The 22,419-nt window shown below is 42.8% G+C and overlaps 1 protein-coding gene across 1 annotated transcript in view; it reads left to right on the plus strand.

Moving 5' to 3' along the window:
* Positions 1 to 10,008: 10,008 nt before the first annotated feature.
* LOC117608570 (Ankyrin-repeat, SH3-domain, and Proline-rich-region containing Protein) overlaps positions 10,009 to 22,419 on the plus strand; it is a 64,188-nt gene continuing 51,777 nt past the window's right edge. Inside the window, exon 1 of the mRNA XM_034333901.2 lies at positions 10,009 to 11,113. Coding sequence (XP_034189792.2) covers positions 10,859 to 11,113 — 255 coding nt within the window. The 5' untranslated portion in view covers positions 10,009 to 10,858. The remainder of the gene's footprint in view (positions 11,114 to 22,419) is intronic.

The following is a 22,419-nucleotide window of genomic DNA, read 5'->3' on the forward strand; positions in this document are numbered from 1 at the left end:
AGAAAAGTTGGTTCGTTCGTCGTTTAACCTCGAATGTCTCGGTTTGTCTAACCTTGAAATCCCACTCGTCGCCTCTTGCGTGTTTTTAAAACACTCGATCTTGGCTCTCGTGGGACGCGCGCATGCGCACAACCGTGGATCCTTTATTTTTCTCCTGTTACCCCGGTTCTTTCTGCCTCTTTCGTTCCCGCGTGCTCGCGCTCTCGTGGCTTCGGCAAAATTTCAATTAAAATCCTTCCTGGTATCGGTGACACTGGTAAGCCCGATTTAACTTTTAAATCGAATTCAAGCTGGTTAAAAAAAGAATAAAGAAAGGAAAAACGATCCGTGCCTTATGAAAAATCTGGCTTCTCCTTTAATGAAATTTCGCGCGCTTTTTATGTACAAGTTTTCTACGAATGTCGTCGGTGATCGTTGTTGAAAAATTTAAGAACATCGTTACTTGAAATTTCCGCAAACTCGATGGAGAATGCGCGCATTGTATCGAGTGAAGTTTCTCAAACTTCACCGGCTTTCCACGACTCGAAACAAAAGATGTTTTCGCGACAATTTATCGATAGCTCGCGATCGATCCTTCACAATGACGGGGGTCAATATTTTCGAGTCGCGTACAAGCACGAACCTGGTACCGTTTTTCCATTGTCCATTCTACGGTGTTGTGTTTACGTCGTTCCGGAATGTTAACTGTACCGAGAATAAAAAGGAAGAAAAATCGTGAGAAGAAAAATATTCAATGAATTTCCACGGAAAGGTGAATAGCTCTTATTTGGATAAATTTAAATCCAAGGAATTCGCAGAATATTCTTTTATATTCATTATTGACCCACTTTAGCGTTAATACTGTGTAAATTAAAAATTACAAAAAATATGCTTCGTCGTTTTGATTATCAAAATTTGTTATATCATAATTAGCAGCAGTTTGCTCGCGTGCAATTACTCGTGTTTCGTCCTGGAAATTGTAGAAACTACTAATTTCGCGGGGCTGCCGCAACATTTATTTAACTGTCGTATACTTTAGCTGACAGTGGAGCGTACATTTCACCGCGGTAATAACACTTTTCCGTCCGAAACACCGCAAGAATGTTTTGAGGGGTAGGCAGCGGCGGTGCACGAAATTACGGCGATTAGCCGGCGCGATTCGTTTCAGCTTCAAAAGAACCCAACGCCGGGGATTGAAAAATGAAGGGAAGAGAAATAAAGAAACGAGAGCTCGAATATTTTGCCTTCTTCCCTGGCAAAGTAAGCTTGTTGATATGAACTCAAAAACAATCTCGGTTTAGCAAGAAATTAACGCTGTACTTAAATTTCTCTTCTTTAGCGTAGAAAAAAATATTTTCAGATAGAATACATTCTTTCGTTTGATGAGCAGTTCAATGACCTACTTTGCAAGGACATCAACGGTTGCATAAGATCGTAAACACATAATAGTGTGACCCAGAAAGTATACTTTCCATCATTACCTTTTAATGATACAAATTATGTCTTCAGGATCGTTTTTATTATATGCTTGTAACCTTGAATATCTTCAGGATACATAGGTCATCGAACCCGTTTCAAACATTACTTACACGTTAGACATTAACCTTTGCGTTGATAATTAGATATCTAGTTACACGTTTCCACATCGAAGTCAAAGAATTTCTAACGCTTTTATGAGTCACTCTGCTCTAATGTTAAACCGAACGTTTGGGATATCCCGTTCTTAATGTATCGAACAGCCGTTAACGGTAATTAAGCGGTAGGAATTGATTATCAATTATGCTTTCATCTACTCTGCTAGACGCTACATATTTCCTTGGATGAATAATTCAGAGACGGCCGTTTGTCTGGTAAAAGTTTCGCAATGTACGAACGATTGCGCAATCAACGTGAGAAGGCGAGCGAAATATAAACACGAGCTACGAATAATAATCGTGTTTCTTTAGTTTTTTCTGTAGTATTAAAATGAAATTCATAAAACCGTTCAATTAGCGAGTCCGAGTGCAATGACCAGAGCGACGGCTAAACACGGAAACACGAACGATTGTGCCGTTAAAATTCACTCGGAGCCAAGGCAGTTAATTAATGGAAAATTGAACTGGCGCGGAGAAAATTAGTTGGCTGAATGCAGCGCGTCTGTCGGAATCGTATAACCCTCATGAACGTTTAATTAGATGAACCTGAAGATTCATGTTCGACCGTGTCGGATCTATTCCAAGGTCGACTTACCCCGCTCTTCGCTTCAAATTCAATTATTTTGTTAGATGTCTTTAATGAACGTGCGATTGGAAAAACTTGAATGATACTCGTGCGACTCGTTGATCGGTTAAAGACTCTAGTTTGCTCTACTGGCCACTTCCGTCTATCGCATTCGTTGCCCGGCCGAGTGTAACGATTGGCCTGAATTCTACGATCGAGTAGAAACGGAATACTCCCGTGAAATGCATCCGTACATTCCGTAAACTGGTTCCCGATACTTAACATCGATGATCACTGAAATGAGATTACGTAATTGGAGCTGACCGTTGAGTAACGCGGGAGATTCACGATTCGATGATTACTTTTTTCGTGAAAAACTTCATTACAGTGGTCTACTCTTAGTTCAAAGTATTGTTTCTTTTGTTTTTAGGGGGACGCACCGACAGAGATGGCATGAGGGACGGTTCCGGCAACGTTGCCGAGGTGGTGAGTGTTTATCATTTTTATTTTAATTCGTAACGCTAGTTGCAAAATGACGATGTTTGTAAAAGGTGTTGCTTTCTTTTTGAAATTGTACAAACTCGTCGTAGTTCTTCTTGAGAAGTAGATAGGAAACAGAATTTTCTGTTGTAACTAGGTTTAAGAAAATTCATTTCACACCTACCCCTAGCGTACACACACTTCACTGAATCTTGACCTGGTGAATACTTTCGTACAAGTAGCGACACTACGTGCTTTCTTTCGAAAGAGAAAGAATCAGGGTGTTTGGTAAATTCGTTCTCAGAGAAATTAACCGAGCGCGAAAGGGGTTAATTCGTGTAACAGAGGGTACCATTAGATTTTCAACGGAATAAAAGGTGTTTTCAAGGAAATTCCAAGGATGTTAAAGCTTTGAATGTACCCTGAGAGAGTAAGAGGTTTGGAATTTTTTAGCAGAGGGACTGTTTCACGGTTTGCAGTTCAGTTGGCTGGGCGTTTGCCTCGCGTTCAGAGTTGCTTGGACTTACGCGAGCATCGTGAATAGGGCTTCTCGTGAGCCGTAGGAAACGGCGAGTAGGTACGCAAAGTATTTTCGAAAGCCTCGAGGCTGTTGGCGCCAGGAAGTAGGCTACCGGGTTAATACGTGCCACGAAGAGCCGGAGAAAAGCGTCGAGCGTGAGAAGGACGTAGAAAAACTCGGAGAAACTTGCTGGATACGCCTACCTTTTTCACCTGACACGACCTTTCTTAAACGCTGATAATTCGATTACTATAATCATGAATCCTGGTTCCCTCCGTCTACCGATTTCTCGTATCGGTCATAATTGTCTGAGAAATTCTATCGAATTGAATGAACACTTTTTGTCTGAAGTAATTGTTATCTCAATTTCTATGCCAGTTTAATATTTTGGTCTGGAAACCGACGGAGGTATCGTAGAACCGATAAGTAACTTTCTTCGTTTAATTAAAACCGTGTTTCCGATAAACGTGTTAATGGACAGTTTATCGAGGTCGTTAGCCGAATGATACGTAGAGACTTGTATCGATGAAAGCATAGTACATTACCTGTTTCATCGTTGGCTGACCTTGGCGAGAGATCAGGTGAAAAGTAAACCGAGTTTCGTGGAAGGGGAGACGATCGGGTTCAATACACTTGCTGGATCAGTGTCACCCAGATCCTTGGTATACCAGTCCTCTACAAAATTTCATCAATTATGCGAGTACGCAATCAACGCGTCACACTAGAGATCAGTTAAATAATAGAACAGCAATAGAGGTCCCGTCACCGTTTCAACAATCGTCATAGCGCGAAGGAAAGATCCTAGCCAGGAATCAAACAACCAAATTATCATTGGTTAGTTAGACAATGGGGCCTTTAATTAACCCCATATATAAATTCTCGCGGCTGTAACCACAGTATTGTTCGGATCGAGCAAATAACATGTGCGAGGATCTGCAATGAGGGGGTAGGTTAGAGAGTAGGGTCTATGCAAATGATATATGACTGTACGACGCATCGTAGCGTGTTGGTTCAATGCTTGACCCAGTGTTTTACGTCGATCCTGACAAATGATGTCTACCTAGTCGCTAAACGCATTACATAGACGCCCATTGAGGGTATATCACGATGGCAAGAAAGATTTATTAACCCTTTGGAGCAGCCGTCCCAGCCCGGTCGTGATATTTTTCTTTTGTCGTTGAATACACGAGCGCCAATTTGATACCTGTTGTAAAGAACGCATCGCGTTGCGTTGCACACGTTGTACCGTTTCACGAGTATGTATCCAGTTAGGAGAATTAGATCGAACACTGTTGGACAGATTCCAACGCGAAGTGGTTGGAACGATGCGATGGTAGCTCATGACCCGGCTTTTGTATTCGCGGAAGAGAAACAGTTGTTTCAGGCTGAACACACCGTTTCACGCTCGTCCATCAAACAATTGTTCCCAGCTTTGTACGCTGCTTTAATCGTTGTAATTTTAATCCCTATTGTGCACCGTTCCGTGAGTTTCCAAATCGGTACACGATGTTCCTCTTAGCTGCGGAAGATTCTCGATTAGCGAATTGGAAGCTCACCAATTTGAAAATTAACTCTGGGAAGTACTTTAGTCGGTTCGTATCCTCTTAAAAGCAAAATGGAGGAGATCGATGACGAGGAAAAGGGCGTGTTATTATAAATTCTCATTGATTAGAGCGTCGTAAACGATTTTATGACGTACAAACGAGCAGAGTAGAGAAGATTTACGATAGTTTGTAGCCCGTAGTTGTTGTTGGACGATTGATCTACGGGTGTACGGAATGGCGATGCTTCTGTTGCATTGGTCGCGCTGTTTGCCAGCGTGCAACGGCGCGTACGGCATGCGGCTTTCGGCTTTCTTTTGACGGAAGTCGAGCACGTTCCGCGAACGTTGCAACGTTTCCAAGAGGCCAGTGTCGTGGTCGCAACACGAATCATTTCTACCACCAAGAAAATTCTATTGCACGTGAACGATCGTGGTGCTTGCTAACGGTAGTTACAGATCTACGATAGTCTCTTCTTTCTGCTCTCTTCCGTTCCGTACTTTCCTTTAGTTTCTTACGACTCTATTTTCTAGATGCCATCGCATCGACCGAATCGACCGAATCGACCGAATCTTTCCTTCAAAGGAAAATCTTGAACTCACATTTGTGAAAACACATTCTTCCTCGAATTTGATGTTCAAGGAAATCTCTTAACACTCGAAGCGAGTAATCGGTCGACAAAACACGAAGAGGCCTATACTTAGCATCAGGAAATATAGCAAGTGTTGAAAGAGTGGCTCTTTGATACTTTCACGAGACGACTTCGATCGAGTATCGCTCGTCTGCGTATGAAATCATCTTTGCCAGTCATCGTTTATCACTTTGCGAGCCGTAGTCGTTCGACTCGGACTTGTTTCAAGTAGCTTCAAGATTTTTCTTCCACGCACCAAGTGTCTGACCCTCTTTGAGAAAGTGGCGGTGATTTAAATACACCATTGGTTCGCGCAACGCTAGAACGGTGGAAACAAGTATAAAAAGGGTGACTGGATTCCTTCCCTTTGCTCGTGTCACTTTAAAGTCCTCGTTCGATCGCTCGAGCACAGACGGTTTTCCCCCGCAGCACTTTTAAGGCATCCTTCCTAAGTACCTTTTATTCGGCGTCAGAAACTTTCAGAACGTTGCACGACTTTCAAATGCGAGCCTGCAAAATCTCGCTGACGTCTACGAAATTCTTTGCAACGCAACGCGACGAAATCGTAATCTCGACTTCTCGGCTTCTCGGCTTCGACGATAGTTTACTACCTCTTTCTTTTTTTCTTTTTATCATCGATCGGACGAAGTAAATATCGGGATAGGACGTAAGAGGAGGAGGATTCTCTTTGTATGCTCTGTTTAAGAGGTTCAACTCGATCGTGGCCGATATTCTTTCTGAAACTCCACTTAACCTTTCCATTGTTTCATCGTTCCACGTGAATTCTTTATTCACAATGGTAACGATTCTTGTTTCAATTTGAAATATCAATTTACGTATACTAATTTAATGTAAAAAATCATTGTTGCGGGTGAATGTCGGTAGACGCGAAACGGGTTCGCGTATCTTCATCAAGCCTTCATAAATCATAATTAACAACTAGCTAGTAATTTAATCTAGCGTTACGCGTGATGAATGACAACAGATGTGGAGGAGGACCTGGCGTTATCGTCGCTCAATTAGGCGAACCGGGAGCAACTCGTGCACCGCTCTCAACCTACATACTTTCGCGCACCTTTGACCCCATAGTTTCCATCTGTTTCCCCTCTTCGTGGTTTTCTGATCGGCTTTCTCGTCCCGGGCCAAGGAATTTGCTTGCGAATTTCAACCATTTTAAACAATATGTTGTAAGAAAATTAGAAACACGCGTTCATCAAAATATCCAACATTCCTTTCTCGCATTTGCTCGCTTTGAAAACTGAAGGTACCTGGTAAAAGCCAGACTCGTCTACCGATTTCATCATTAATCAACGTTCTCTGGATTCAAAGTGGTTTAGACGGTATGCAGCCGCGTTTTCTTCGTATAACAGAACCACTGGTAGGATCGTTAACGCGGTTCACGATACAAAATGGTTCTCTGCCACGTTTTTTCGGCGATCAAACGAACTTCTGGACAGTGTCAGATCGTTCTGAAAGGCACTGTAGCAGAGCACAAGGAACGCTTTCAGGGTACAAGTCAATGACAGATGAACTTCTCTCCCGTGGCTCCTTCTCTCTTTCGCTGACCTTTCTTCCTTCTTTTCTTTCCGTCTTCCAACCAGCCGCACGCTATGCACTTTGCACTTTCCACTTTACTCCCTTGTTTCTGGCACGATTTTTCGAATAATTAACGCTTCTCGAAAGCCTTTTTTTATTTATAATTGGCAAGGTTTCCTTTATTGATCGTAGCAGAAAAGTTGGCGTGGATGCATTCGATTTTGAGCCTATCCACACGTGGTATAATGCACGCCGTATGCCGATAAACTGGCCGAGATAAAGTACTAGGAAACGAGCGTGCATAGGCAGAACCGACGTGCAACAAGCCGCGTCGTGCATCGCGATCGCCATAATGTATCGGTCGTTTCAAACTTCCACCGAATCCGTATACACGCGGTATCACCATAGATTGTACTCCGTTCCATATATGTACACCCGAACGAAATTGCAACGAACATCGGAATTCTCGTACAAATACCACCTATGTCGATTGAAAATTGGCGTCACGGGGTTATTTGCTCGACCTACGACACGGTTAATTCGAATTTCTTTCACCGGTAAGGTAAATGAAATTACTCTGGTCGATGCTCGGAAATGACGAGCTGAATGTCGCTGATATGCATACGTTACAAATTGAACGGACGCGTACTACGGACGCCGCCTGGCACCTACGGGTTAAGTAGATTACGGGGCATACATATACGGATGAATATGGATGAGGGTTAGATCAGAACAAAGCTGTGCGCTTGCGATCATCCGTGTCACAAAGAGGTTTCTGTCGCACGCACGTGGGCTACGCACGCTTTCGCGTAGGCGGACAATCGACTCGCGTGAAACAGACTGGTTCGCGAAACTGTGTCGATTAGGATACCGAACCATTCAATTTATCCCTTTCTAATCTCTTCTACTCGTGTATGTCTATTATCAGCTGATTTATGCACCGCGTTCGTTTCAATAAAGTTTCAAGGGGCTTAATAATTATTCCAAGAGTATTATTTTTTGAAGAAGCACAAGGATTTCGTTGAGATGATAAATCGGTCCATTTTGGTGGCAACATATTCTCTCTCGTCCAGCGCAACGGTCATAATCTCTGAAACATTAAATGACCAACGTTTCCTAGAATGGTCGCACGTTGGCACTACTGAACTGGGACACCTTGCATAAGATTGCTTTTAATCTTCATATTTCACTGCTTTAAACCAGTTACGTTCGAGTTAAATTCAGAAGCTTAGAAAGCTTTTACCTCGTATCCATTGTTTCAAAACGCAACTGAAACATCTTGAAAAGGTATTAGCAAAGCACATTTATACGAATACACTTTTAGTAATATTAGGGATACAAGCCCGAGTCAGAGTGCGTGTAGGTGGAAACTTGTTAGCGTGAACAGAGCGTAAGCCGTGAGGCAATATACCGCGTGTCGTCTAAATATAAAGTCGATGGAAGAGGCGCGAGAAGCGCGAGAAGCGCGAGAACGGTGTAACCACCTAGTGAAAACACGCTGTTGCGTTGTATCGCTCGAGAGCCGAGCCGCGCCGCCGACTGCAGCTGCAGTAGTTGCACTCTGTTGCAGTTGGAGCTGGAGCTGGAACTGCAGCTGATTCCGTACGGCTAGATCTCGCGAGAACGATTCTATCGGTCTCGCGTTCGTGTTTTCCCGCGAGAATCAAAACTTGTTTCTTGTTCTTGTACTTTGTCTTCTTGTTGCCGATTGTTCATTTCTCAAAGTGACATATTTGCCTGGCTGTGTTGGTGGAAAGTCGACGAGGGAACACAGGTGTGTAGTTTGTTATCACGGCGGGAAGTGTGTTGTCGCGATAGAGTACCTAAATATACTTTGAAACGATTGCAGAAACACGTAGAGCTCTTTTCGATCGAGTAAAATTTGCGGGAAAAGTGCGATAAACGTAATTGAATCGCGCGATTGCGAAGAAGGGGAACGCGTATAGGGAATAAAAAAAGTGTGTCGCGTTAGAAGGAAAGATATATAAATATAATTGGCAAGCGTATCGAAGCGCGACTGGAAACGAGGCTAAGTTTGCGACGATTTTACGACGACCTTGGCTTGCTGAAAGCCGTAAAACCTGCGAAGAGAACAGCCTTCTTGGCCGCCTGGATCCGGCTATTTTCGAGCGGAAATCGACGCTCCTCTCCTCCTTTCCTTTCGAAATTATTCTACTATGACTTGGCGAGAATAAGAAGATCAAAGAAGGCGAAGTACTTTCGAGTCGCGTACGTCCGTTCGCGTTAAACGTTAATTAATTTATGAATCGTTGGGTCGAATTCGTTCCCAGAGGCAAAGAGCGTCGGCCCCGGACAAAGCTTCGATCGAGCGTGTTAAGGGCAATTATCGTTCCTTCCCCGATAATTAGAGGGGTGGCGCGATAAAAATCGGTCGACGTCGACTCGATCGAGATTCCTCGCTTCAAACAGTAGCCTCGTAACGGTATTGTGCGTAAACAGGTAGCTTCTTTCCTCTTCTTCGATGGTTATTCTTTTATTAATATCGTTACCAATTATTTTCGATCATTTTTCATTATTTTCTGAAAAATAGATTGTTATTTTTGCAAAACTGTGAAATCGAGAGTTCCACGATCGTTTGATACCCGTGTCCTGGTGATCCAACAAGTTCGAGGAATCCCGTAAATACCATGGCTGGTATCGTCGCCATCTACGAGCCCTGCCGTAATTAATTATTCTCGTCGAGTCGTAGGCCATTTAAATTAACGAGGCCATCCGCCCGTGAGAGGAAAGCTTGATCGTTATAAAATTGTGCCGTCCCAGAAACTGTCGTGGAACATCTGGACGTATACCTAGCCAAGAAGTTCGATCGAAAACAAAAGGGAGCATAATAGTCCATTGGTCGTTTCTGTAATAGCTCGTCACGGTACGACGAGTATTCTCGACGAACACGGTTATTAGAAATTAAAAGGAACGGGTTAATTCTGTCCTATCTAAAATGGTCGATTCCTGGGACTATTTGCAGATGGAAACGCGACACTTCATTCATAATCCTCGACCGGTGGAAACTCGCTCAGCGACAACTAATTAAATTCGAATTTTCTCTTCAACTTCTACCAACGAACTCCATCCTCGATTTTCTCGATTTTCTCGATTTTCTCGAGTTTCTCGAGTTTCTCGAGTTGTTGAAACGTTTCATTTTCTAATAAATCATCGGTCTGTTAGAATGTGTGTACGAACCGTGGTGAAAGTTTATTTATAGAGATCATTTTGGAAAATTAGTTTTCAGAATTCTCTGTTTTTCTTTTTTTTACGCTTTCGTTGTCTCGTCTCTTTGATTGATTACACGTGAAATTCATGAACGTACGATTCTATTTTTTACGCTTTCATCGTTTAAGTAGCTGGAGCTAGACGATCGTTTACTGGTATTTAATTGTGGAACGGTTTCACGAGACACGGGTGTAAAGGTAACAGAGAGCTAAGTGGAAACGCGTGTTTCCGATGCTGATCGAGTGCCCTCTTCACCCTTAATCTCGATACCGTACAGCTTAGTCGATAAATCAGCCCTTCGTCCCTTATTCACCGTTCGTAATTGCCGGATTAAGTTTTGACGCGGCTGATTATCCGATTAAAGGTTCACTCTTATATTATCACAGCACGATGGCAAATACGGTGATCTACCTACACCATAAATAATTACCAATATTTCCCGTCGTTTGACTATGAGCAACGCACCTAGCAACCAGTGAATCGTGTTTTTAATCATTAGTGGGCGTCGCTTTCGATTAAAAATAGACGGTCGATGTTTTTTATACGAACCGAATCTTGGAAGCTTTCGATGATATCTGGCGAACGGGTCTCGGTTGGAAAATATTATTTAATCAACCGCGTCGAATCGAGGCTAGGCTCGCACGGAATCAAATCGGATCCGGCAATTTGTGCTCTGTTAACCATGCGAGGATTCCGACTTGCCGCGTGAAACACTCTGCTCCCCGAAGCAGATCCTCCTCGAAGATGGAACGTGCCATTTCCACCAGCGACAGTTGCACGAAGAGGTTGTCCACGATCACGGAATACTCCGAGTCGGCGATCGACAGCGACAACAACGATCTTTCGGAGAGCCCCGAGGAACGAGAAGAGGATCACGCGATTCCTACGGATGATTTCGCGAACGAACAACACGAGACGGGGACCGAGGTGAAGTACTTCCTCGTGGACGATTCGCCGATGGCCAAGTTTAGCCGAAGCATCAAGTGGATCTACAAGAAAGTGAGTCTTTACACTGGCTTTGTCTCGCGTTACCTGTCGTTTCCGTTCGAATAGAATCGCGAAAATATTAAAACGTGCAAAGATCGAAAGAAGGTATGTAAACGTGTCAAAATCTCTTCATCCTGAAAGCCCTCGCGAACTCAAGAACAGTCGAGTGATCTGTAATTCAAACAGATTCAGGATTTGCACTTCAAAGTTACCTTATGAACCTTCAATTGCATCCTTAATACGCGCGCACAGCCGCGTACGGTTGCTTTTACCAGCTGGAGGATTTCTACCATCCGAATGATCATATTCGCGGTCTGATGTGTCTATCGACGATGGGTAGCTTCGTTTTAGCTTCTAGTCACGTTACTCTGGTGCCGCTGAAAGAAGCTATTAACCGCACGCAGCGGACGTTGCGCGCTCTTTTGCTCTGTTTTACTTTCGAACTCCTCGAGCCGTGTCTCGGCGAGTCGCGAACGTGTATCCCCCAGTCGTCGCGTCGGTTGCATCGTTGCATCGTTGCATCGTTGCACCGCTTACGGAGCGGTGCACGAGAGTCGTGACGTGACGGGTTTCGTGCTGTTCGCCGTATAGCTCGAAATCATCGAAAGCGGATGCATCGTTGGAACCACGCTGAAAACACGTCTGCCGTGCGCACGAATTTTACACGAATTAGATTGCATTTACGTAGAAACGTGCACCGCGATCTACACACTCCGTCCAACTTCCGACACAACTTTTCTAATCCTTTGCCGATCGAAAGTGCTTCGAAAACACGTTCAATTCTCGTTTTATCCACCTCTAGCAGGATTCTCGGAACTTTTAGCGTGTCCCAGGTGTTCGAATCTCAGCCCCCACCACCCCTCGAGATGGTAATACCGCTCGAGGGTGTAGCTTGGTAGTCTGAAGACCGTAAAGCCAACCACAATGCGAAATAGGTCATTTGGTTGGTAAGACCCTCTGGAGAACGGGTCTCGTGACTGAAGTGGTCAAGGCAGAGAAGAGTTTCTAGGTTCTAGTCAAGTCTCTCGACACGCGATTCTCTTTCTTCTTTTCGCGTCTCTTTCCTCTTAACTCTTCTCTTTGTTGGTCTAACGAGGGTAGAGGGGAAGCGCAGAGCTGCATTCTCCGACGAACGCGATGAGAAGAGATCTAAGAAGACAAGCGGGAGGCCTCCAGACAAGACTTGGAGGGTCTTCGTCGTGGAAAGAGCGGGAAGGGATTGAGAAGCAGAGGCGGAAAGAGGATTCTATCTCGATTCCGCGCCGCGACGCGCCGCGTTCCATCACCGTTTCATCCTCGACTCTTCGCCACGGGTGAGAATGTTGTCACCCAGTTCATTAACGCTCCATTCCGGTCACTGACTTCCCCTCGCCTCCCTTCCTACAACGCGAATCGAACTAATTTATCGATCGAATCGATGAAACTTTCAAAGTGACGGAAATTCTACAGAGGATTTTAAATACGATAAAAAACGAGGTTTCATGCAAATCCAACGGCACCGTGTGACCGTGTAAAAATGTCGAATATTCCGTGACAGGTTGACCGAAACGGATCGATTCGAGGGTGTCGCGTGCGCTACGTTCATGCTCGCATAAAACGCGTGTCTATCCGGATTCGATGGAAACAGCGATTTCATAAAAAAGAGAACGCCTCGTGAATCGTAAGCTAGAAAAGATAATCATAGTACCCCGACAATTTCGTCCAATCATTTCCAGGAGATCGATAAATTTTAATTAGCTAATTATATCATCGTTCGTGAATCGTGCTCTCGCCCATGGTCGAACAGGTTAATTAAAAGGTCGATTTCGAACTCGGTTATTTCGTTCGCTGCTTTCACGAATGTGTATCTACATTCTTGAAATATCTTGTCCATTCACCGTGTGTCAGCTGGTCGGAATAGCCTGCAGGGTAGCTCTACCATAGATCCTTATCCAGACCGCAACGAGTTTCATATGTCCACGGGATATCATTTTTATATCCTTCCGATTGTCAATATCTCATTGTCAGGATGGATATAAACCGTTCCGATTCCTTGCTAACTCGTTTTCACCAAACACGTTCACCATGGCGTTGGTCATTATTGTAGCCGCGATGACCTCGTTGCGGGTCGAGCTGGTTTGAACGATTAAAAACGTTGAATAGCGTTCGCACGGTTTTAGCGAATCTCCCTGTACGGGGGAGGGGCTGGGACAAAGTAATTTGCCACAGGAAATGCGCGTAATCGCGAAATCGACCGCGATGCCGGTTGCAAACGAAAGTAGCGAAACTGTTTCCATTTCGGAGAGATTAAAATTTCGATCGAATCGCGGATTTGCCTTTAACAATTGCAGCGATAAGTTCGTGAATATTTTTACAATTCGAGTGGCTGTTTTCAATTTACTTCGAATTGTTCTCGTTACAAATTATCGATCGCCAATTAATCGCTTCCCAATTTGCCACCCGATCGAGTTTTAAAGATCTCAATGATGGAAGCATTCTCCAGTTTATCGTTCGAAATTGTTAAAAAAGAAATAAACATGGCTGAGAATGAAATTTAATTAACAGAACGATGGTATGCTTTTCACTCTTGATACGAAATCTGGTTGAGCAATTTGACACCCAGGTGGCCGAGAGGGTGGGACAGAGGGTGATATTCAGGTAGGATTCTGTCAAATACGTAGCTGCGAGACATTCGATACCCGGCTGACAATCCGTCGAGCCGTTTCGTTTCGAGGCTCGACCGCAAAATCGAATCCTGGCCACGTACAAACGACAGGTAGACGCGTTAATGCGAATCGATTTCACCGAACCAAGTGTCACGTTAATTGCCAGCCTCACCCTGTCTGATAATCACCGTCCCATTAAACGTGCAACCACGCGCACAATAACAACAATCAGAAGGACTAACGTGATTTCGCGACGCGCACAAATCCAATCCTGTTACGTCGATGCTAAATGAATTATTTAGTCCATCGACCGAATGTTAATTTGATGGACAGTTAACTAATCGTTTCGTATTGATTTGTTTCGATAATTCATCAGCGAATTGCACCGGGATTAATGATCGATTAAGCTGTGATTGCTTTTCGTTGATATGCTTGACAGAAAGATAAAAAAAAAAGAATGGGAAAATTTTCTGGAGAAGAAAAACTTTTCTCTTGAACGCGTAGCTATATTTTTTTCGCGCAAGAATCCAGCCTGTTTGCTCGGTCAACGGCATATTTCACGAGACACTGTGCACAAAGCAATAAATTGGATTTCCCGTGGACGGGTCAGTTTGAAAGAGTACTCGCCTCGTGGCAAACTGTAATCTTCGCGAAGACTTGCCTCGTACGTACATACATACGTTAACATCATCCGGTCGAAGAACGGTGCTCAATTAATCATACAGTCTTACGGTGACAGGCTCTATGAAAGGCTGAATCTTCGCCTTGTTGCACGCCGATGGGATCGATACCGTGATCCCATTGAAACTAAATTACCTTCCATTATCGAAGTTACACGAGACCCGACCGGTACTCGCGGCCTCCACCGCCTCTTTAATCTTTTAGTGTGGATTAACAAGCCCGGATCAGCTATTCGCCTTCTACCTTCTTCAACCCAAGTATTATTCCCTGCTTTCCTATGCTATTATATCCCGATGAAATATTTTCATCGACTAAGCAATGTTTGCAAATAGCCAGGAGAAATTTCATAAAATATGGAGTAACGTGTTTTTCAATGACGGAATGACTTTCCTCGGGACAGGAATGCCAGAGCAGTGTGGAGGCGAATAAAATCATTGCTCTGTGGGTCGTGGTCGAGTTCAACGACACGAACCTTGGATAGAAAGAGAATGGATGGAAAGGATCGAGGATCTAGGGGATCCAGGGGATCCAGTTCGACCTCTATGAACGTTTTTTTCTGCCGTGTTATTTATTTTTGTTGACGCAACCATATTTCGTAACTCTTTCACCCTTTTACGTCCATCGATATAGAATACATATATGTATAGAGGAACGCGTATGGCGATTTTCGTTGTTCTCTCCTTTTTTTTTTTTTTTTTTTTTTGTTTTTCAACGCGATGGAAAGGATAATTTGCGTACACGATTCTCTATCGATTCGAACGTTCGTTCATCCCGAAATTTCCTCGACAGCTTATGACGTATCGACCGTTTATCCAGCCAGCTTGACGCGCGAATAAAAGGGTCCGTGTTCGAGCCGTCAGTATAATTCGGCTCTGCCCGACGTCCATGGAAGATCGATCAACTTTCAACGTGGATTTATAGACGTACACATTATATCCGATAATTTTGAGAAAGAATCGAAGGATGATAGAGAACAGCTTCATCGAGAGTCGCACGGTATACAAGGATCAAGGATCGGTAATTGGACTGATTGGATCAGTCATGTTCGTAGAACGAAGCGTAACGTTTGGAATTTCGAGGGGCGATGAACGATCCGTTCACGTCAACGCGTTATCGACAAAACGTAGCTTCCGGTTTGCGAACGAAACGTTGTATGTCCGTCTTAATCCTCCGGTTGGTGAAATATGGCGGTACGGTCACTGGAACGCGGGGATTTCGACGCTTAAGCTGCGCATTGTTCCCGATTCTTTCTTCTCTCCCGTCGATGAAAAACCAAACGAAAGGATCGAAATATCGGCTGGACAAATTTTACACTGATAATTTGGTGAAATCCGATAAAATGATATTGCAAAGATCATAGCCGACGCGAACAATGAACGCGAAAAGAACCGTTCGACGCGTCGGAAAAGTTAGAAAAAAAGAAAGAAAAGAGAGGAAAAGGAAATGGGGAAAAAATAGCAGGATCGAACGAGAGCATCGAGGGGCAGCCGAAGGAAGCGCATTATTCCGGACTGTCGTGCACGTTCGAATAATCCACGGAAAATTTGCCACGCTCGACTAACTTCATCATTCGACGATAGTTTTAGCGGACGAACGTGCCTCGTCACTGTCGCGCCATTCTCGTCGTCCTCGTTTTTTCCTTTTTCATCCGTCTTTTTTTCTTTTCGTTCTTTCCTTCTTTTTCAACCCCCGGTGCAATTTCCGCGCTCTCTGCCTCACTCGTCGATATTCATTCTCTTTTCTTCGGCTTGGTACGCAGCGACGAGAACATCCGACGGAAAATTGATTCGTTCGTGCACCGTTCGAGGCAGAAACCGGATACAGAAAGAAGGAAGAGGCTCGCTTCTTCCCTTCTTAACAGTTAAGCTGCCATGTCATACTAGGCGCAACATCCGTTATACAATAGCGGCTTGATATTTAATAAATGTCGCGTGTTATACTTTCATGGGATGTCAACTAATTAACTTTAATAACCGGTATCCTTAGGAACGCTGTAGATATGTTTCTACCTATGATGTTATATTTTTTAATTTTTTCTCTTTTATGCGAGCCACGATGCGGTACCGGTCAGATGAGCTAGGTCTTGTTTCGATGTATGTACACGGTTCTCCTATTTGCGATACTCTATCTCGTTGACGGTGCACTCACTTTAATCAGAAGTCTCGTTCGTCCATGCCCGACCTCGGCTTTCCTAAATACTGATGACGACAACAGCCACAAATACATTCTCCACCTTTTTTACAATATACAGTGAAAGCAGAAAAAATCTGTACAAAAATATGGTCATCGATTTTTAAAAAGTATAAAGCAAATCTCATGTGGGCACCAACTACATACACGGTGGAGAAATAGACTCTAGTTCAATATCTACGAGAGACGGGGAGTCGTTAGAGGGACGAGCCGTGTAGCGAATTACCGGCGAACGGATTACCAGGATTTATATCGGAAGTGTGTATAGCGAAACGATCTCCGATTGTATCCTGGTTGACGATATTAGACTGGTCATTTAGGGAAATGTGGAAAATTCCCGAGCAGGAAATGGGTTGCGCCAGTTATCCACCTCTGGGTGCCAATTACCCACTGTTTTTTTGGCATCCAATAAAAATAAATGTACCCGAGATTTTCGAACGCGAATTTTACTGCTCGCTCATTTTTTTATCAAATGGTAAAAAAAGTTTTTAATTAATTTAATTCACCGTTCAAAAAATCTTCTTCAAATAGCGGTCTATGAAAAATTAAAAATAATTCGTGAAATGCCCTTTACATTGATGATCGAAACTGCTAATTGAATGTCAGCTGGATCAGAGCGCGTAATCTCACGTGCTCGATGAGGAAAATCTTCCGTGGCTGATGAAGCAGTTTCCATGAAGCGAATTCTATGGATATCCGGATCAATTTCGTTATTAAAAGGGACCTCACAACCGTTATTGCGAGTGGTCTCATCGGTTCGCGTATTTTCAAAGAGATTTCAATGGTTCCAAAGGTGGCTGGTAGAAAATTAAACTGGCCATCCCTTTGCTCTCCATTATCAATCCACATTTCCGATTCTTTCTCCTATAGTTTGATTATGCAAAATTTCTTCTCTCATCGATATTTTCGGCATTAATTCATGTATTCGGAAAACGAAAAATTGCAAATTCTCAAATGATAGAGTCTTTCGACTTTTCTTATTCTGCAGTTGTTACCGCGTACGAGATTTATTATGTAGGATCACTAAATCGCTTGGTGATTTTCTTGAGAAAAGAAAATTTTTCCAAGCAGCTGAGTTTCTGGACGGGATGAAATCCCTTTGAGCTTGGATGGCGGAAAAAATTGATGAGCTTCGTTGAAAAAAACGTCAGCTTCTACTCTGTCTCGTTTATGTTTTATATTCCTCGAATATGCACTCCTTTCCGTCTGCTTTCTCATTTTCATGAATTCGTTACAAGGGACGTGGCGAGAGCCAAAGGTTCCGCATAAAAAGAGTTAAGCTCGAATCTGAAAGTTTAGATGAGATTTCAAATGCCTTTCCTTCGTCTTGTTTGATGATAACAGTTCAGTTTTTCATTCTATCTTACACAAGTTTTAAGTACAATCTTTCGTTATTCATAAAATTAACCCTCTTGAAAATTAAGAAACGCATAGTTTATTTATTTTCATTGTTTTCATTGTCGAATAAAACACGTCTCGCATAATTGAATGCTTCACGGAGATTAATTCGAGATAGAATCGTCTAATGAAATACTCAATGAGCGCAATTACGTTGCTTGACAAACTCGATTATCCTTTCAACGCGAAATACGACGAAACGGCTGTTAAAACGAAGAAGAAAGAATCGAAGAAACAAAGTTTCAAACTTTTTCACCGAGTGAAGTGCTCATTACCATTTCTATCGAAACTTTTCTATTAATCGAAACTCCTCGGATCTTCCGGTATTTTAGAGCTATGAAAGATACCCAAGCGATACTAAATAACTCTGGTAAAGTAATTTGTTATTTTAACGCTTTCCTCGACAGATCAAATATTGGAGACTTAAAAATTCTTCGGATTATCGTAACTGTCGGTAACACGAGTTCAGAATGTTCGGAGTTGGAGGAATCTGACTCTTCAGTCCGGCCATCAAAGAGAGAAGAACCTCTTAGGAACGTAATCGCGCAGGGGTGCAGGGGGTACTTTAGAATGCGGACGGATTTCGAGTTTACTGGCCGTGGGAAAAAATTCCAAGGGTGCAACGCCGAAAGGCATTCCAACGTACCTGTTCGAAGCCCCCGACCTTTCCTTCTGCTTCCTGTCTATACAAGAAAGAGATACTTTTCGGAGACTATCCAGTTGCCCTGCCACCCTTCGTCTTTCTTTCGTATGCTCTCTGACGTAACCGCGTCTCTTCATCGACCCAAAAAAGAACAGGGTCAGTCAGAGTTGATCTGGTACCGGTTTCTTAACTTTGCATTCATTTTTCGAATTTCGACGTGTTAAACAGCGATAATGGTAAGAGGAGATAGACGAAACAGTTAACAGAGGAGATAAGTAGATGGAATTTATACACGGGATGTCGAGTAACGATCCTCACTTCCGGTTCGTTCCATGTCTACAGAGGACTGCGACGATTCCAGCTGTTGCACGGATTTACCAAACCTACCGCCACCCTAAAGGGCTCTTCCAGCTATTGTCTTGGAACACAATGCGCCCGTTGTCGCTGGCAAATTTCGGCTCTGGGCGTGTCGCCCATCGTCCCGTCCTCCTCTATCTGTGGCGAGTAACGTCAACCATTGAGGTTTTCAAGCGACAGAAGTTGAATATTTCACATCCTGAATCTTGTCCCCACGGTAATACCGTGTTGCGCTCGCGTCTGATTACATCAATTAAATTTCAGAATTATTCAGAAAAGAAATAGAACTTTCCACAACATTGTCGCAGCGTGAAAGTTTGTTAAACTTAATTAACACTTTAGTTTTCCACGCAAGTTAAATCCCTTTTCCTAACGAAGAAAACAAGGTTGAAAGTTAAGCAGTACGTATACGCGTATAGGAAATGTGATGAATGTGCAAAGTAAAGTATAACCGGGCTGGGATAATTTATCAGGAGCGCGCGTTCAACAAACTGTATTTATTTACGCGAATGGAATCGCGTCAGAAAGGGAAACGAAGTATCGAAACTGTTCATACAAACGTTGATATTAACTTGTCCAAACAGAGGGGAGAAAAACGAAGTATCGAAATTCTATAAACGTTGATATTAACTCGTCTAAGGGAATCGGGGTCACGGTTGCTCTCTATCGTAGGAACCTGCGATTTACGCGAATGTGTCGCGCGTTGAAAAGAGACGACACCTTGATACGCTATTCTTCTTGCCACATATTTTTCTTCTACACATTTCGAACCGAGTGCGATCGATTATGTCGCTGGAATACGGATAATAATGTTTCGTGGCGATGTCGTACGATACCGTCCTGCAGGCTTTTCAGTTTCGCCGAGTAAATATCGCGACGACGACGACGGCAATCGATATATTGCACATGCTGTGCCCCGTTTACTCCTCTCTATTTTCTTCGCATACAAACTTCCATAGGTACAAATAGAATTTCTTATTTCATTCTTTATATTTATTTTACTTGATGTTATTTCATTATTCGCAAGCATCTTGATCAACGAGAATGACCCTTTAAATGGTCTGCAACTTCTCGTTGAATTAGACAAGCTCGTTACATCCTGCTGGATGATCAATTATGTGGACAAGCCAGAACATAAGCTAGCCCGCTAAGTTGATGATAGTTCTGCTCGATCGTATCTGTGAAACTGGTTCCATATCGCTGATACCTAAGGTGGTAAGCATACCTCGAATATTAAAGTTGGAATAAATCGAATGGATGACTTAATCGGGGTATTCCTTTGAATCTCCCTTCAGTCTTTTCTAATTAAGTACAGTGGTACCTCGGAATACGTCCTGTTTCGACGTGACAAATTTTGCTCGGTACATATACGACATGAATCTTTTCTGTGAATTAAAATCAGAGGAAAAATTAAATTAATAATCAATTATATTCGGAGTTGGTGTATTATTAACTGACTGATTCGGTATAAGTCCAAACATCAGGAACTGATTAAGGTCGTATAGCGAGGTACCACTGTATCTCAATAGGGAATACGAACGCGAACCAAATATTTAATGCTAAAGAAAGTAATTTAAAAATCTTACACGCGAAGGGGAATGGGGAAAATTAATGAAAAAATCCTTTTTTCCACGAGGAAAATTATCTGACTGGTAGTAGCTCTATGTAGATCGTCAGACCTCTCTAATACAAACCGTCTCATCTTCCTTTGCTTTTCACACTAGTTAAAAACGAGTTGCCTATGCAGTTTTCCTTCGTTGCAAAATAAAAACAGACTGCTGCATCGTATGCGCTCAAGCGAAGTAAAAAAGCATGGAATATGTGTATATTGTACGGTACAAATATTCCGGGACTCTACATAGGAATTCATAGAAGTTTATTCTTTCTATTTGCCATGGGTATTTTGTATAATGTATCTGCTACGTCGTGTAAAATGTAACATGGTATTTCGTTCGACTTCGGTACATTTTTATTATTATCATAACGCGTTCACCTCCATCGCGGTAGAAATAATCGTATCTAGTCAAAAACCAATATCATACAGATTTTATATTGAATCAATATTCATATAACAAACAAAGGATTTGTTACAAAAACAACTGGCATTTTCGATTCACGACCACACAAATACAAACAAAGTCGTACGTTTGCAATTAATCATAAAAAAGTCGAAAATAAACGAACGAGGAAAAAGCAGAGAAAATATTTTAGCGAATAAGTAACTTTGGAAAGCGCGCTCACCTTTGTGCAATCAAGGTATCGTTCTGTTTTAGGAAAAAAACTTTTCAACCGGTACGGTAAAACCTGGAACACTTTCAGTTAGATCCTTGATATTGGCACGAAACATACCGCCCGATTATTCGCAACAGATGCTTATCGTTGGCTATGTTTAATCGTATCCCGATCGATCGACAGATAACGAGGGAAATTACAAGCAACACGAGCATACGTGATATAACGAGGCTGCAGTATCGGATCATCGAAACTTCGGCAATTAATGAAACTTGGCCAGAGAACAGGCTGGAACCCTGTACCTTTTATCCGGTATCCGATATGTAACAGTAATCCGCTTTTGTCAAAGTTTACTCGTTTACAATGCACCAGCTTTGTCACGGTTTCATGTTAATTAGATAAAAGATGTCGAGTTAATTGCATATCGCAACGCGATAACCCAACGAGGAAATAATTGGTTGATGTGTATATTCGAGAATCCGACTGTTTCACGTTAATTTAAACCATTTACTTCGATCAAGTATGTACAGGGTGTTTCGTACAAGGTGTACAAAGGTGAATGACTTCTCATTGTTGATTATTGATTGTCCTATGTATATAAGCTACGTAAAGTCAATTTCTACGTACAGCTTATGGTATCTTGAATAGGTGTGTAACCTGAAAGGATACGAGGAAGGATATGTTGTCTCTGAAGTGGGAAGCTTCGAAAAGGAGGTTCTTAGGGTACCTTCGTCAAAGCAACGCGTCTGCTCATGAGATGATACGGACTGACGCTTTCACGAGCAGATGACACTATATCGATTTCTTTCTTCGGAGTTTATCGACTCTTCCCGCGGTGATCTTTCAACGACAGCCTCTGCAGACGGTCCAATGAATCCATAGAAATTGAGTAGTTTATGAATGTTGATGCATCGACGATTAGCTTCCATTCGTTGTCGCATTAGTCACGAACATAATTGAGAGAAAAAAGGGGTAGAAATTTTACATGAATCAATTTTCCACGATCGTTAAGTAAACGTTGTAACGTTTGAAAGACGTATGGCGGATATCAGCGAGGCGTTTATAGCATAAAATGCATGGAGCGAGGTGGTTGCATCAAACGCTAGTTGGAAACAAGCCTTACAGCAGAATGTTGTGGCTACGATTGCGTGCTGTTGCTGTCGTTTGGTCGT

The sequence above is a fragment of the Osmia lignaria genome, chromosome 2, assembly GCF_051020975.1.
Source record: "Osmia lignaria lignaria isolate PbOS001 chromosome 2, iyOsmLign1, whole genome shotgun sequence".
Taxonomy (NCBI): domain Eukaryota; kingdom Metazoa; phylum Arthropoda; class Insecta; order Hymenoptera; family Megachilidae; genus Osmia; species Osmia lignaria.